This window comes from Diabrotica virgifera, chromosome 6 (assembly GCF_917563875.1).
Source record: "Diabrotica virgifera virgifera chromosome 6, PGI_DIABVI_V3a".
NCBI lineage: Eukaryota > Metazoa > Arthropoda > Insecta > Coleoptera > Chrysomelidae > Diabrotica > Diabrotica virgifera.
This window is the reverse complement of record NC_065448.1, coordinates 142,137,696-142,155,811: the sequence shown is the minus strand read 5'-3', so window position 1 is coordinate 142,155,811 and position 18,116 is coordinate 142,137,696. Positions and strand designations below refer to the sequence as shown.

At 33.3% G+C, this 18,116-nt stretch overlaps 1 protein-coding gene across 4 annotated transcripts in view; it reads left to right on the top strand.

Moving 5' to 3' along the window:
• The window catches only part of LOC114336756 (spectrin beta chain, non-erythrocytic 1), a 415,003-nt gene that overhangs the window by 282,653 nt on the left and 114,234 nt on the right, over window positions 1-18,116 (top strand). For all 4 annotated transcript variants that reach the window (XM_028287129.2, XM_028287131.2, XM_028287128.2 and 1 more), the window contains exons 9-10: window positions 2,595-2,868; window positions 5,141-5,537. In XM_028287129.2, the coding sequence (XP_028142930.1) occupies window positions 2,595-2,868; window positions 5,141-5,537 (671 nt within the window). The remainder of the gene's footprint in view (window positions 1-2,594; window positions 2,869-5,140; window positions 5,538-18,116) is intronic.

Here is an 18,116-nt window from a genome sequence, read left to right as displayed (position 1 = left end):
TTTCCTAGCGGATGCGCAGTGGCTTTCTGGACTAATCAGGTGTTGTAAAGGACGATGCCAGGAATAACTTCTACTAAAATGTAACCAAAAATTTGCAATTTTTATTGAACTTTAATTTTGTAGCTTAGGATATTGATTTTAGAGAAAAACTTTTTAATAGAAAGTTGTAGTAAATTAAAAAACCTACAATTTGAGCTATGGTAAGTTTAATTTTGTTAATTGGTTATTGCAAAACAGCCTGCGAAAGGTCCAAAATGGCCGTTTTTTACAATTGCATTATTTATTGTACAAATAATTTTTTTTATTTTTTAAAGATTTAAAATGAAGATCTTTCAATTCCAAACATAAAAAAAAATTGTAAAGCCAGATTAACGAATTTGTTGCTTAGATATTATAAATTGTTTATCCCAAGAGGTCAAATGTCGAAGGCTATAACTTTTTGAAAAAAAATCGTAGAAAGTTGGTGAAACATCCAATCTCCTTCTAAAGAGTTATATTTTCATATTCTGATGTAAATAAATGCGTAAAACATTTTTAAACCTCTAATTTTTGGATTTGAAAATAAGGGGGAAATTTCGTTATAAACATTTAGAGCTGAAGCGGCCCTGTACATCCTATGAGTTTTTAACTTACAGATTATTGTTGCTGAAGATGAAACGAAGATTTATAAGAAAATAAAAAATTTCTACGACCAACTGAAGCCGAGGTAATTTTTGGGTTTGAAAATAAGGGGGCAAATATAAAAATTATTATAAAATATAATTACATTTAATTATTAAAAATTATTTTTTAAATCGGTGCTTTTGCAAGCGGCCGAATTTTGCAAATCGCCCGGCTCGCTTCAAATCCGCGCGCTCGGAAAATTTTTACGTAACTTGTATTAAGTTTTGATAGAAAACAATTTAATAATATTACCATTATAATATACAGTCTATTTACCACTGTATTTGTTTTTCTTGATAAACTTTTATATGTGAAATCCAAAAAGAATAGTTACTACAAGAAGAAAAAGTTTTATATTGTATATTATAGTAAGAAGTAACATTATTATTATTATATTTATATAACAATGAAAAAATTAAAAATATAGTTATATATTTCATATATGTATGTGTATCATTTTTGTAATATTATTTCTTCAGAAATGAAATTTCACATATAAAAGTTTATCAAGAAAAACAAATACAGTGGTAAATAGACTGTATATTGTAATGGTAATATTATTAAATTGTTTTCTGTCAAAATTTAATACAAGTTACGTAAAGATTTTCCGACCGCGCGGATTTGAAGCGAGCCGGGGCCTCGATTTTTGACCCTTCGCTTCGTTATCGAACGTATGCGCTACGTATACTAAACAGATAGGAAGCGAATACGTTCTATAACGAAGCGAAGGGTTAAAAATCGAGGTCCGGGCGATTTGCAAAATTCGTCCGCTCGCAAAAGCACCGATTTTAAAAATAATTTTTAATAATTAAATGTAATTATATTTTATCATAATTTTTATTTTAAGATAATATAAGTCTTTCTTTAGTCAATAACTGTAAAATAATTTCTTAATTGTTATAAGTAAAGGCACTACGGCTTAAGAAAAAAAAAACAATTATCTCGGCTTCAGTTGGTTGTAGAAAATTTTTATTTTTTTATAAATCTTGTTTTGTCTTCAGCAACAATAATCTGTAAGTTAGAAACTCATAGGATGTACAGGGCCGCTTCAGCTCTAAATGTTTATATCGAAATTTGCCCCCTTATTTTCAAACCCAAAAATTAGAGGTTTAAAAATGTTTTACGCATTTATTTACATCAGAATATGAAAATATAACTCTTTAGAAGGAGAATAGATGTTTCACCAACTCTTTACAATTTTTTTTTCAAAAAGTTATAGCCTTCGACATTTGACCTCTTGGGATAAACAATTTATAATATCTAAGCAACAAATTCGTTAATCTGGCTTTACAATTTTTTTTTATGTTTGGAATTGAAAGATCTTCATTTTAAAGCTTTAAAAAATAAAAAAAATTATTTGTACAATAAATAATGCAATTGTAAAAAACGGCCATTTTGGACCTTTCGCAGGCTGTTTTGCAATAACCAATTAACAAAATTAAACTTACCATAGCTCAAATTGTAGGTTTTTTAATTTTCTACAACTTTCTACTAAAAAGTTTTTCTCTAAAATCAATATCCTAAGCTACAAAATTAAAAATAAATAAAAATTGCAAATTTAACAAATGAAAATCGCAATTAAAAAAAAGCGCACTATATATTTGGTTACATTTTAGTAGAAGTTATTCCTGGCATCGTCCTTTACAACACCTGATAGGTTTCAAAAATTCCTGAATTATATCCTGAAATCGACCTATTTTTCACCCACAGCCTGGGGTAATATCCACGCAGCTGAGCCGGTGAATCCCTCGCTTTTACTAACGATTTTCTGTAACGGTGTTGCCAATATAAAATTTTATTTGAAAGCATGGCATTAAATACCATGGTCAGTCTTATATTCTTCTCATTCCCAGGTTGTATGTACATTACAAATGAGTACGTCTAGTGAACTTACACTGACTTTACTAACAGCTGATTGATTTTTATTTTAGAAATTCCTCACGGATTTATCTGCGAGTCAAAAGAGAATGGATGCTTTGGATGCCGATGTTAAAGTTTTTGTAAATCAAAACCATTCTCAAATAGACAAAGTCAAAATTCGACATAGACAAATCCAGGCAGCTTGGCAGAAACTTAACACACTTAAAGCTCAAAAAGAAAAGAGTCTGGAAGGTGCCAGTAGTGTAGAACTATTCAATAAAATTTGCGAGGAAACGAAAGATTGGATGTTAGAAAAGATGGAACAGCTAGATACTGCAGTTTTAGGTAAGGTTGCTTGTACAGTGATGAGCGCGCTAATAATCGGCAAAATAACGCAAAAGTTGGAAAACATAATACGGTGTGAAATAAAAAGAGTTGAAACTTAACTAGTAGAGGTGTAAAATTATCGATAGGAACCTATAAATTTACATTATGTTACATAGTTTCCCACCTCTAGACGTATCGGAGGAGTATGACAACTGTCACTGTGACAGGAGAATTTTATAAAATACTACTGTCACAGAGGTCTAAAAGTGGGAAACCATATAATCTAATGTAAACTTATAGGTTCCTATCGATAATTTTACACCTCTACTAGTTTAATCTCATTTGCGTTATTTTGCTGGTTATTAACGCGCTCATCACCTGTGCTAATGACCGGCAAAATAACGTAAAAGACAGAAAACATAATAAGTTGTGAAACAACAGATGAAACTAGTGGGAAATTATCTATAGAAACCTATACATTTACATTATATTGATAGTTTCCCACCTTTAGACGTATCGGAGGAATATGCCAACTAAAACTGCCAAAGGGATAAATTCTCCTGTCACAGTGGTAGTTGCCAAACTCATACGATACGTCTAAAGGTAGGAAACTATCATTATAATATTAATTTATAGGTTTCTATTGATAATTTCCCACCTCTTGAGTTTCATTTCTTTTTATTTCACAACGTATTATGTTTTCCGTCTCTTACGTTATTCTGCCGATTATTAGCGCACTCATCACTATATCTACGTATTACGAGTTTTTGTAATATTATATTACTACCCAAAGACATATTACCAAAATTGTGATTGTAGTATAATAGCCAACATAACTTGTAATTCATTGCGAGAAAACTCAACAACAAAAAATGATAATGGTTTTATTTTTAAGTAACCGGCACCTGGAAGAGAAAGTTCTCTTCATCTTTTGTTTGATTTCTTCTTTATTTTCTTGCATTGTCTTTTTCCTTCAGTTTCTTAATTTTTTTCTTTTAATTTTCTTCTTTTTTGCTTCATCTTTATAAAGTATAACGCATTGCCTTTTACATGAATTAAGTAACAAATCAGGAATAAAACAAAAACAAGTGATTCAGTTTTTTGAGTAATGGTAATTTGTAACTTGATGACTGCTGGCTGGCTGACTCTAGTCGAAGTGAGTAATAGTTTACTAAATAGGTTAATACACATTCCTTTTTTAGAAAATTTTTCAAAGGTAGTTAATATTTATTATATTTTCTCACCTCTTAAAAAAACTTTATTTTGTAACTATACAATTACAAATGATTCAATACAAATGGTAATTTTAACAAGTTAAACTCTATCTATCTATCTATGTAGCCCATGTTATCCATTGTAGGACGTGGGCGTCCCCTTCTTGTCTCCATTTGTGTCTGTCCTGAGCTAAATTCATCCATCTGGGACTGGCTTACCTCTTTACGTCGTAAACCCATCTCATCTGTGATCTTACTCTACTTCTTTTGTGTTCGTATGGTCTCCATTGTAGTACTTCCTTGTTTCACCTATCATCTCTGTGTCTGATGTTATGCCCCGCAAATTTCCATTTAGATTCGGCTACTTCTTCTCTTACATCCTTCAACTTCAACGTCTGTCTTTCCATTGCTCTCTATGTTTTTATAAGTTTATCCATATTATTTTTGGTTAGTGTCGAGGTTTGAGCTCCATACGTGATTACTGGTAACACACACCGGTTGAAGACTTTACACTTATGATGTTGAAAGTTTGTTGAAAGTATTTATTGCCTGTCCTATTCTTGCTTGAATCTCTTCTGTGTATTCATCATTTTCATTAATTATTGTACCCAGATATTTATTTTTTAACTTTTTTAATTTGTTCTCCATGTATTGTTATGCTTTCTTGGCGCTGTTGGGCTTTTGTTATTACCATAAATTGCGTCATTTTTGTGTTTAGGAACAATCCGTTTTCTTCGCTGACTTCTACGACTCTCTTAACCATGTGTTGTAAATCTTCAAGACATTCCGCTAATATAATAGTGTCGTCGGCAAACCGTATATTATTGATTGGTCGACCATTTACTTTTATTCCCGTAGTTAATTCTTCTAGTGCTTCCTGGATTATTTCCTCTGAATACAAATTGCCTGACGCCTCTCCCCAATTTGTATTTCATTTCAGAAGACGTAGTTCTCTTTTACCATAGCGATCTGATTATAATAGAAAGTGCTAATTATATCATGTACTTTCTTTTAAATTGGTTTTTGTAGTTACAATATAAAAAATTGAACATTTTTTTAAATTTTTTAATTTTCAGGACATGATTTAAAAACCATTCAAGCTTTGCAAAGAAGACACGATAATTTAGAAAGAGAACTATCGCCAATCGAAGAAAAGGTCGATAAAGTAAATCTCCTGGGAAATTCAGTTCAAAAATCTTACCCCAACGAAAAAGCAAATGTTATTCAAAAACAAAAAGATATTGACGATCTTTGGAAGAAGGTCAAAGACAAGGCTCTTGAAAGAAGAACTAGAATTGAAGACGCTGTAGGACAACAAATATTTACCAACAGTTCCAAACATTTGTTGAATTGGGTAGCCGATACTAAGAAGCAACTTAATGCTGACAATGTTGTACGAGATGTTCAAACGGCAGAGGCACTTTTAAAAGCACATCAAGATCTTGCTGAAGATATTAAAGCTAAAAATGATGAGTAAGTATTATTTTTATGGTTTTTCTACTGTTTGACAATAATTGTTTGATAGCTCGTGACTCTATAATTATTGTTAACTTATGATTGATACATTGTGGCCTCTTACAGACTTGTTTTAAATATACAATAGCAAAGAGGTCTTAATGCCTCTTATATCATGTCATAAAATGCATGTAAACTTTTTTAATATTATTACTGCTTTTAATAAGATTTGTAATGTTTAATAAGCGTTTGATCGAGTAAAATACACTTCTTCTTCTTCTTTCTCGAAACTCCTTATGCCCCTCAGGGGCGTCGGAGGTTTTATTCATCCTCTATCCATATCTTCCATTTCTTGCGGTCCTTTGCTGACTCTTTCATTTGTTGGAGTGTTTTTCCTTTTTCCTGTCCAATTTCTATAATCTGATCGATCCATCTTTTCCTTGGCCTCCCTTTCCTTCTTTTACCATATCTTTTTGATTCCATCACCTGCTTTGGTAGTCTTCCCTGGCCCATTTTGTTAATGTGTCCATACCATTTTAATTTTCTTTTTTGGATCTTGGTTATTATCGATTCAGTCTTTGTCTAATATCTTCATTTCTTATTCTGTCCAATTTCGTTTTTCCTGCTATTTTTCTCAGCTGCTTCATCTCCGCTGCGTTTATTGTATTCTTTTTCTCATGATCATCTTTCAGTGCGTCACAGTTTTTCGATTTCTCTCTAACGCATTAAATTGTATGTGACAGAAAAAAAGGCACGTCTGTGAATACTTTGGTAATTATTCTAGTTTGGTGATTATTCTAGTTGTCGATAGATGGCGCCATAATCAAAAGAGAATTATTTATTAAATAAAATAATACTATTATCAATATAATCTGTACAATTTATAAGACTATACAAATGAAAGAAAATACCATTTTATAAATGCAATAGACACAATTGATTTGGTTTTATTCCAAATTGAAAATAAAATTTGACAACTGTCAGATTTAACTAAAATGTCACGTTAGAATAAATGTCATAAATGTGTATTATCACGGACTTACCTTTTTTTCTATAATTTGTGACGCACTGAAAAATGTTCATGAAAAGGAGAATACTGTCTATTTTTGCATTGTTTACCCATGTCTCACTTGCATATTATTAAAGTTGGTATATTGCATTGTATACCTTCAGTTTTATTTCTTTATCTATTTCTTCCTTTCCAAATATTGTTTTATTTAGTGCATAGTAGATCTTATTTGCTTTTTTCGCCCTGTATGATATTTCTTGATCTAGCTTTTCATCCTCTGATATTATTACTCCCAGGTATTCAAACGGCGAGACTGTTTCTATTATTTCGTTTTTGCACCTAAATATCGTTTGGTTTATTTCTTCCCTTTTCTTTTGGGCTACTATCATGGTCTTCGTTTTCTTTACATTTACTTCCATTTTAAAATTTTCTATTTCTTCCACCCAGATATCGATTAATTTTTGCATTTTCTTTTTTTTGTCTGCTATTATTACTAGGTCATCTGCACATAGTAATCCCTCAATTTTCATTGGTACTAAATTCCTGTACCCTATTGTTGACTGTAATTGCCTTGACTTTCTTTTAGCGCTCTTCATTACTCTATCCATTACTAATATAAACAAAACTGGGCTGAGACTGTCCTCTTGTTTTATTCCTCTGCTTAGATTTATTATTGGCGATCTGTTTCCGTTTATTTGTACTTTAGCAGGTACGTTTCTATATGTACTTTTTACCACGCTTACTATCTTTTGCGGGATTTGCAGGTCTTCCATTACTGACCATATTACTTATCTATTTATAGAATCGAAAGCAGCTTTAATATCTATAAACGTAATATGTAAGTCTTCTCCTATTTCGTTTTTCCCTTCAATTTTATTTCTCAGTATGTATATATTATCTGTTGTTCCTCTTTCCTTCCTAAAAGCAGCTTGTTCTTCTTCTAGTTTTCCTTCCAGTTCTTTCCTGAGCTTTCTTTCTATTATCCCGGTATAGACTTTATATGCCACTGATGATAAGCATATAGCCCTATAATAATTATCACATTCCGCTTCATCTCCTTTCTTGTGTATTGGTATCAATAAATTTTCTTCCCAGCCTTTCGGTATCTTTTCTGTTCTCCATGCTTCCCTCATTATTTCCAGTAGCCAAAACTTGCCTCGTTCTCCCATGTACTTCATCATCTCCGGATCTATGTCATCTCCACCTCCCGATTTTCCAATCTTTATTCTTGCCAATCCTTCTTCAATATCTTTGATATGAATTTCGTCTACTCGATTGTCCCTATCCTCTTCTCTTTCCTGCTGTCCTCTCTCCTCATTTTGTTGGTTGCTTGCCTCGAATTTTTCTTTATAGTGCTTATTCCATATGGTTAGTATGTCCTCTATGTTTGTTTTCAATTCATTTCGCTCATTTCTAATTCCTCTTATTAGTTTCCTTTTTGTTCCTTTCATGCTTCTTATTTTATTCCAAAACTGTTTATTGTTATTCCCAAAACCTTCGTTCAATTCTTCACCGAATTCCTTACAGCTCTTCTTCTTCGCATCTTTTACTAGTTTTTTCACTATATTTCTCTGTCTTCTGCATTCGTCTCTGTCTTGCTCTTCATTTGTGTTTATGTATCGCTTCCACATTTCTTTCTTCTTTTTTACTGCTTGCTTTATTTCCTTATTCCACCATCCAGTTCTTTTATTATTCTTCCCATTCTTTCTTATTCCACATACTGGTTTTGCAGTGTTCCATAACGTGTCTCTCAATTTTTTCCATCTCTCTTCCAAATTCCATATTTCCTCATTGTTTTCATGCTGTTCCAGTATTTTATCTGTCTCTCTTTGGTATAACTTCCTCACTTCCATATTTTTCATCTTATGTATTGCTATTCTTGTATATTGAAGACTCTCTATTATTTCCATTAGTTTCAAGTTTATCTCTGCTGTCACTAGTCTGTGTTGGGTACCGAGTTCGTCTTCGTTCTCTGTTTTTATATTTTGTATCGTTAGGTCTGCGTCTCGAGGATATACTATGTAGTCAGTTATGCTTCTAGCATTTCTTTCTTCTGCTACGTATGTATATTTTTCGTTTCTCGGTTCATACCAGAAAGAATTACCTATTAGCAAGTCATTTATTTGGCAGTAACTTATCATTCTTCTACCATTCCTATTAGGTCTGAATCCCGCGAATGAAAAAAAGTTGATTAATAGCAAGCTGAAAATTTGTTAATGGCTTAAGGGTGTCTAGTCGGATAAACTTTGATATATGGGAACACTGGAACAGGGGCAGTTTTAATTGTGGAACAGGTTAAAAATTTGGAACGGTCAGACCACGAAAACAGCACATTTATTTTGTCCGACAGAACACACTTAAACTCTCCGAACAGAGATTAAACTCTCATGCAAAAATCAGACTGCTGTTTATCACCTGTCATAATTCCTGTCATTTGACATAGTCTACATGTTCCACTCATTAAAACGCCCATTTGGTGATAAATAGCAGTCTGATTTTTGCATGAGAGTTTAATCTCTGTTCGGAGAGTTTAAGTCTGTTCTGTCGGACAAAATACATGTGCCGTTTTCGTGGTCTGACCGTTCCAAATTTCTAACCTGTTCCATAATTAAAACTTCCCCTGTTCTAGTGTTCCCATATATCAAAGTTTGTCTGACTAGACACCCTTAAGCTATTAACAAATTTTCAGCTTGCTATTATTCAGCTTTTTTTTCATACGCGGGATCCAGACCTATATTTATCGTCTCTTCTCCATACCTTCCCAAGCAGCCTAATGCCATATTTTCATCATTTCCTATTCTGTAGGAATAATCAAAATACACAAACTCATTAAACCCCTAACACAACATGGTATAGGGTATTCGCGGTATTTATATTTTTTTTTGGACTATGGCTTTGATAATTGTCCAGTAACCAGGACTAATATAATTGGCCAATATAATTAAAAGTGCGAATAAAGTTGCAGAGCTTAGAAATAGAATCGGGAAAGAGGGAATAAAAATCAACTGAGAATACGTAAACAACTTAAGACACGCAGACGAAACTGTCATTATTGTGGACAGTGCTGAGGGTTTGCAACGACTTTTGAATATCATAACCAGAGAGGGAGATAGCCTGGGCCTGAGTATAAACACAAATAAAACAAAATTAATGACTGTTACACGTGCACCAAATGCCGACAATAATATTCGTATCTATAACAAACATATAGAACCCGTACAAAGATTCCAGTACCTTGGTTGCTGGATAACAAACGATCTTGACCACGAGGTCGAAATACGTGCTCGTATTGGGACCGTGCAAGTTCGGCAAAGCGACCTCTATTTCTACGCTCTGTACTTTTATTCGCACTTTTAATTATATTGGCCAATTATATTAGTCCTGGTTGCTGGATAATTGTCAAGGCCATAGTCCAAAAAAATAACAAGAAGAAAAAATAAGATGCAGGTTATGTTATGCAAACGTAAACAATTGTATGTAGTAAATAGAATTAGTTATTAAAATGCATTACTGCAAGCAAAATACAATTAATTAAATTTACCTTTATATAATAATTGCATATCATATCAATATTGTGGAGCAATATATAATTTTTCTGCTTCAATGACAGAAGGTATGAAATATACGTCAATTTGACAATTTCAATTGACAATATGAATTATTTAAGATAGTTGCAATATTTCTCCGCGACTCGTGCACGGTCGTTTCTCGTTTCCCTTCCAAGTACTTGCACACCGCGAGTATGCAAAAGTATGCACATACTTAGCATACTTGCACACCGCAAGTATGCTAAGTCCGCATTTTAAAGAATGCAAAAATTCCTAATAAACTCGTACCTTATCATTGGATATTCGATAACAATTTGTAAAAACATTCATTTGTTCCATATTGCTATATGCAGTGGAAACACGAACTCTCGGAATTACAAGTATGAGGCGTGTAGAAGCCTTTGGAATGTGGATTTTTTAAAGGATGCTAAAGATCTCTTGGCATAGCACGTGACCAATAACGAAGTGCTGAGAAGAATGGGGTACTAAGAGATAACTCCTAAATATTGGAAAAATCAGAAAAACGGGTTATCTAGGGCATATTATTTACACATGACAAAAGAAATACAACTTTCTACGACTCATAATGTCATAATCATAATGGAAGGGAAATCGGAAGGAAAAGAGGTCCAGGAAGAAGAAAATGCTCGTGACTGAAGATTATGAGACTGGACAGGCATGGACACACATTCGATACTAAGAACAGCTCAAGGTAGAGAGCAACCTTCAGTAATGGAGAAGGCACCTTAAGAAGAAGAATAAGATTTGTGATGAACATATTTACCTGTAAATTATTTTTTTAATTGTCCAGTAACACGTTCTAAAGGCGAATTTAGACTTATTCACTTTAGATGTACACTGCTGATGATAAATGAATAGGGAAAGTGTAGATTGAAAAGGTCAGCAATTTACATTTTCACTGACGGAATTCGTTTCACTGTCTTTTCAAAATGGCGAAAAGTATAGCATTACCTACTAGAAGAATTTCGAAAATTAGAAAAAAATCAGAAGGGGTCTGCCTCTTTAAACCAAAATAAACGAGGAGTATAAACATCAGCGCTTCCTGATCCACTCTTTTCTCACTCCCGAATTTTTGCTAACTCTGAACAATAGCGAGTGTGGATAGTTTTGATTTTTTGATTTTATGTCGCTTATATTTAATCCAGATAAATGTAGCTCTTTTAGTACAGACCGGTATGCATTTTCACGGATGTTTATTTTATGGTAGTCCTCAGATTTATTATTCCACAGGCACTATGATTACGATATATGTCTAGAAATATATGCATATGATCGTCTTTCCGTTGAAAAGCCATTTTACGTATCAAAAAAAATATTCAACTGCGTTTTGATGGCATGGAATGTTCATAGGATAAAAGAAAACAAATTTACATTTTACACTAATGGTTCACTGTGGATGAATCATCCAACCGGTTCATCGAAAGTAGGAACACCTTCTACTTTGTTCACTGTTGACTTTGGATGTGCATCTTGGATGAAATGTAGATGAAGAGTATGTTTATACCTTTCATTACGGATGAACCATCCACAGTGTATATCTAAAGTGAATAATGTAAATTCGCCTTTAGCAAAAATTAGGAAGTCAGCAAAGAGTGAAGTAGGAAGAGCTGATGTTTATACTCCTCGTTTATTGTGGTTGAAAGAGGCAAACTCTCTGATTTTTTTCTAATTTTTAACATTCTTCTAATAATGCTTTACTTATTAATTCCACGCCAGAACTATTCGCCATTTTGAAAAGGCTGTGAAACGAATTCCGTCAGTGAAAATGAAAATTGCTGACTTTTTCAATCTACGCTTTCACTATTCATCTATCATCCGCAGTGTACATGTAAAGTGAATAAGTCTAAATTCGCCTTAAACACAATTTCATGAACGCTATCAGTCTGTTTACGATTGTTTCGTAGAATATTATGGGCACATTTTTTATATTTAATGATTCCTTGATATGGTCTCGAACGTTGTTTTTAAATGAACTGCGTGTTTGTCCGACGTACAATATCAGACAAATCCCTAGGAAATTTTGAGCGCCGCTGCCACTTCATCCTGCCACCTTTTTCCCTTGCGCCCTGCATTTTACTATGTAGTGCTCTTTTCGGCAATCTTTCGGCCTTTATTCTCACGACATAACCAGCCCATCGAAATCCCTGAAGTTTAAAACGATTCTGAGATTGGTGCCTATTTGAATATTTGGTAGTTCATGGTTGTACCTGGATGTCCATACTATTGGTCTGATAAAGTTTTGTAGACCCTGATTTTCGATTCCCAGTATGTATTTTTGTAGCGGGACACATGCGTGAGTGAAAAATAAACTTTGTTTCCGTGTATCTTTGGATTTCTGGTTCCTTTTGCCCGTCCGTGCTTATTGTAATTCTCAAATATGTGAAACTTTCCACAGTCTAAATATCGTCCTCAAATTCAACTGTGCGTCTGTTTCCTCTATACTAAATTTACAATCAAGATGCAGTAGAAACAAATCATAATTTACAATGTATATACATTGTAAATCCCAATGAAATGGTGGATGCTAAAAGATGAGAAAGTATTTGCTGTCTTTTCTATAAATAACAAACTTTCTTATAGAAAAGACAGCAAATACAAAATAAGTGATTGATGTGATGGTTCATGGCTATTCTTTCATTTTTCCGACTGTACTTTTAGTCTCCAGCTTTTCATTCCATACGACAAAGTCAAGAACACGTAACATGTTAAGACTCATCCTCAGCTCCTGAGGAAGGTCTCGATTAACCAACATTTTTTTCTTTCATTTTTATAAATGCTTGTCTTGCAATTTCAATGCGTGTCCTAATTTCTCTACCTTGCTTTTACTAGTCGGATGTATTTTTGGGGGATGTTAAAGCTATGCAGTATTTGATATAACTTGTGTCTATTAATTCAGTCATAGGCCTGTTGAAAATCTATGAATATGCTGTGGCTTTTGTTGGTTAGTAGTTCGATTTGCTGTTTCAGTAGTCTATCTATCTATCTAATTAGCCTTCTTCGGTCCATCTTTGGACATAGGCCTCCCCAATCCTTTTCCATTCTTCTCTGTCTGTCGCTACAGTTATCCACCTAGAGCCCACGTGCTTCTTGACATCATCTGCCCATCTCATTTGTGGTCTTCCTCTGCTTCGTTTATATTGCCACGGTCTCCAATTTATGAGAATTTTGTTCCATCGGTCTTCCTTTTGTCTTATAGTGTGTCCGGCAAATCTCCATTTCAACTTTGCAACTTCTTGTCTAACATCCCTAACTTTGGTTTTCTCTCTTATCCACTCGTTTCTCTTTTTATCCAATAGTTTTATGTGCAACATTTGCCTTTCCATTGCTCTTTGCGTCTTTATGATCTTGTCCATGTTTGCTTTTGTAAACGTCCAAGTTTGGGAACCGTAAGTGAGAACAGGGAGTACGCATTGATTGTATACCTTGGTCTTAAGATGTTGCGGATATCTTTTGTTTTTAAGGATGTAGCTTAGTTTGCCAAATGCCGCCCATGCCAGTCTAACTCGTCTTTTGATCTCTGCTGTTTGCTTATTACATTTTATAATTTGACCCAGATATATAATCGTGAACTTGTTCTATTTCATCTTGTTCGATCCTCATTGTGATGTCCTCATCTGTATTTGTTATGATTTTGGTCTTGCTGTAATTCATATTAAGGCCTATCTTTCCGGCTTCTATGTCCAGTTCTTTCATCATTTCAAACAATTCTTCTTTTTTATCGGTTATCAATACGATGTCATCGGCGTACCTTAGATGGTTGAAGCGTTTCAGTAGTAATTCTAGTAATTTTGTCATTTTCCTGATCAAGGCTATTTTGTGGACGTCTGTGGTACTCATTTAGTATCTTTATCTAACTGTTCTGTGTATTTTTCTTTATTTGTTATTAGTTTATCAGCTTTTATTTTTCTTTTCTCTTTACAGAATTTCGTTGTTGAAATTGCGTATGAGTATCCTGTTAAAAATTTAGCTATTTTAATACGTTTTTATTGAGTGGCTGGTATATTAGAATTGCGCCTCGTATATTAGAAAGTATAATAACAGAATAAGGCGCCTAAATTACTATTGTTATTATTAAATTAATAATTATTGTTCTTGCAGAACTGAATTCATTTGGGAAAAGATTTCTTATGTTAAAATTCTTCAGTCATTTCAAACGTACTTCAAAGTTTTTACTCAGTAAGTCTCTAAACTATACGCCTTACTAGAAGATCAGCTTTTAATAGTGCCAGAAATATTAATAATGTTTAATCTTTAGTAGCTCGAATAGTAGGTGATAGAATAACCTTGTGAACGGTAAATCATGTCTGTAAAAGTATTGTTTTTAAGTAAATGCTTGAAATAATGCTTAATATTTTGTGAATGTTATTTTTCTATATACACTGTAGAAAATTGAATAAAGAACACCGCACATATCTTATGGAAAATATAATGTCACTCAAATCCAGTGGGCCACATCTGAATGAAATGATTAATAAAGGCGAAAATTGATATAAATAAATCTAAAATCAAATGGGAATGTACGTGCGTCAAAGAGAGAAAGCATATTTTGTAAATCGCCACTTCATAAATCTTTTTTTTTTAATTTTATTGAACAGCATCAACCACTTTGGGTTATTAGCTGTACTGTAATTAATACATGGTTACTTAAACCTAATACATAGTATTTTTGATTATTACATATATTATGTTCACAATTAAGTAACAATATCATAATTTACAAGTTAGAAATGGGATCTACAAAATGTTAACAATGGTTACAGTTTGTTTAAATCATTAATGTTTTTCAAATAATTTGTAAGCTTACAGTGTGGTCTTAAGTCTGCTTTTATACTGTTAGGTATTGAGAGTTTTCCTGTTTGTTTATCACTTGTCTTTTGAACGATTTATTGTCGGAAACATACACTAAGTTCACTAACACTGAAAATACACTGTGTATGTGTATTGCTTCTCTGGTATGAAAGACTGCTTTTTCGTTTCCTTGAAGTCCAATGTGTGATGGAACCCATATAAAGCCTATTTGCTGCGTCGTGTTCTTTAGGAAATGTAATTGTTCTTTTATTAATGCCTACAGGAATACTTGGATATAACTGTTCTATCGTATGTAATGTCCTGAGAGAATCGGTAATTATGACAGATTTTGGAAATTTTTGAGTACGAATATGAATGAGGGCTTGCATAATTGAATATAGTTCTCCAGAGTAAATACTGCAAGTGGAAGACAATTTAAATTGTAATATAGTGTTCGAATCTATAACTGCTGATCCCACACCATCAATAGTTTTGAATGAATCTGTATAAATATGACAATGATCTGGGAAAGAAGCAATTATGTTGAGAAACGATTGAATAATTGTTGCATGGGTGGTATCAAGCTTATTGTATTCAGAAAGAGTTAGATCACATATTGTAGGACGAAAGGTCCAGGGAGAAGTAACTGTGTTTGTCTTATCAAAAAATTTTGGGAATTAAATATTAAGGAGAGAGAGAGATATCTTCCTAAAGGGAGTTAGACACCGTTAACATTCCATTGAAGAATCGGATCGAAGATTTTAGTTTATTTCTTAAGTTGAATTTGTTGTACCGTCACTTTCTTGATTATCGGCATCGTCTAGCATTTTGTGGATTTTGTTTAATAATTTAGTGCATTTGGTTTTCATGCTTTTTTTCTGTAAGATATGGCTTAATTGTTGTTATCATGCCAGTAAAGTTGCCTATATTCGTTGTGTATGTTTGTAGTAAACTCAAGGGATCAGTCGAGTTAGTACAATTTTCAAAAAAGTCAACAGTTTGTTCATATATTAAGTTAAAATTATTTGACATATCGTGAAATATTGTTTTTGTTGGCATCATCATTTCTTGAATTGATGTGGTAGCTTCAGTTTGCTTTTTTTGTTTCTTTTTGGTTTGTGTTGGTATTTTAAATTCTTTATTTAATTCTTCAGTGGGAGATGGAGTAGTATTAATTTCCGAAATTGTTCTCTTGGTCGTTGACTGATCCTTAGATATACAATTAGTTTCCATAAATAATACGGGAGGTATTAAATTAGTATCTGTTTGTTGGTTAAGTGAAGGTTCAGTACTAGAATTACTGACTGGATGATCTGGTTCCACTTCTAAGGGTGATGGATTAGACTGTGGGGATTCTTGCGGTTGTTGTTGTATTGGTTGTTGTGGTTGGTGTTCGATATGAGAGGAATAATTTTGTTGATTATGATTTGGACAATTTGCTGCAATGTGATCTGTTTTCTTACAGATAAAACACGAAGGTTTATCTAAACTTAAAAATATGCGATACAAAGTTTGTTCATATGTAATTAAGAAAGAAGAAGGAAGATGTATATCTAAAAGTGGTTGAATATAAGTTTGTCTTCTAAAACTGAGGACGTGTTGAAATTCTGGAAGTTGACTGCCGATTCTAAGGAAGGTTAAAGGTGACATTAATTTAAGACCTAATTTGGCTAACTCATTCTCTATTAGAATATGTGGAATAGAAGGGCAAACACCCGATAGTAACAGTCTTTCGTTCGGAGTTATCAATTTTCGTGCTTAGATTTTCGTCTTTAATTGTTATTTCAACTGGACCGGACATAAATTTTTCCACCAAGGATTCGCTGGAGAGGTAAATACATATTCTGTTATTTGATAGTCTTGATGAAAATAAAATATTCCGTGGATGAACAACTTCGTCAAGTGCTCTTCTATTTTAGTATCAGGCAGCGCATTAAATAAAATTAATTGGTGCTTTGAAGGGAACTGAATTGAAGTATTGTTAAGCACAGCGGAATATGTTGTTTTGTTTTGAGGTTGTTGATCGTCAGTCATGATTGTTGACAAATTTGTTAGGTTGGATCTGGTATCATTTATTAAACTCAATAGTAATTATGAACCAGTTGTAGAACCAAAACTGGTTCTGATAACTGGCCTTTCGCCCGTCACTTAACCTTACAAACGGTATGCTTTGTAATGTTTTGAATAAATAAAATAATATTAACTCACTGTTTTATTCCTTAAGGTAACTGCACTATATACTATTACTTTTTGCTTATTTTCAAGTTTATTTGGATATAAATTACTATGAAAAAGATGATTTTTCGGGACTGAAATGTAAACACAGTTTGTGTTACCATGTTCAGGACCGGACCTCATAAATCTTTCTTCAGGTATTAAGGCAGATACTTACTATTATTTTATAGATAATAAACTATGTATAATTTGGTCAGTCGTACAAAAGTATATTCTTATTCTTTACGTGCCACCTCAACGACGAAGGTTGGCAATAGTATCATTTCTATTCTCACTTTTGACACTACAGCCCGAAAGAGTTCAGTTGAGCTGCATCCAAACCATTCTCCGAGGTTTCTCAGCTAAGACATTTTTCTTTTATCTATGCTGTGTCTTCCTTGAATCTTTCCCTGCATTATTAATTTTAGTTGTTCATATCTGTCAACACGTGTTATATGACCCAAATATTGTAGTTTTCTTATTTTGGTGGAATCCAGTTGATGGAATCTCCCTGCTGTTCTCTATTCTTCTTAGTACTTCTCCATTGGTTATTCTGTCTGTCCAACGAGATTCTCAGCATTCTTCGATATGTCCACATTTCAAATGCTTCCAATCTATTGAGACATGATTTATTAGGTTTGTTCCAACATGAACTTTTGGACGGCCCAGCAACCGCCACGAAACTACTTGTACCGTTTGTTGTGCGCATGTTCGTAATTGTATCGCCCAGTTATCGTCCCATGACGGTAATTTGGAAACCGATGTTGGAACGATTATCTGACTAATAACTGATTTATCTATCATTATCATATATTTGTCATTTTTTGTGATGACAGCTTGTGTGCTTTTATCGTCCCATGACGGTAATTTGGAAACCGATGTTGGAACGGTTATCTGACTGATCACTGATTTATCTATCTAAAAATGTGATATATTTGTCATTTTTGTTGGTAACAGCTTGTGTGCTTTTAGTCGATCAAAGGCTCAAAAAAATTTAAAGAATTAAATCCTAGTGCT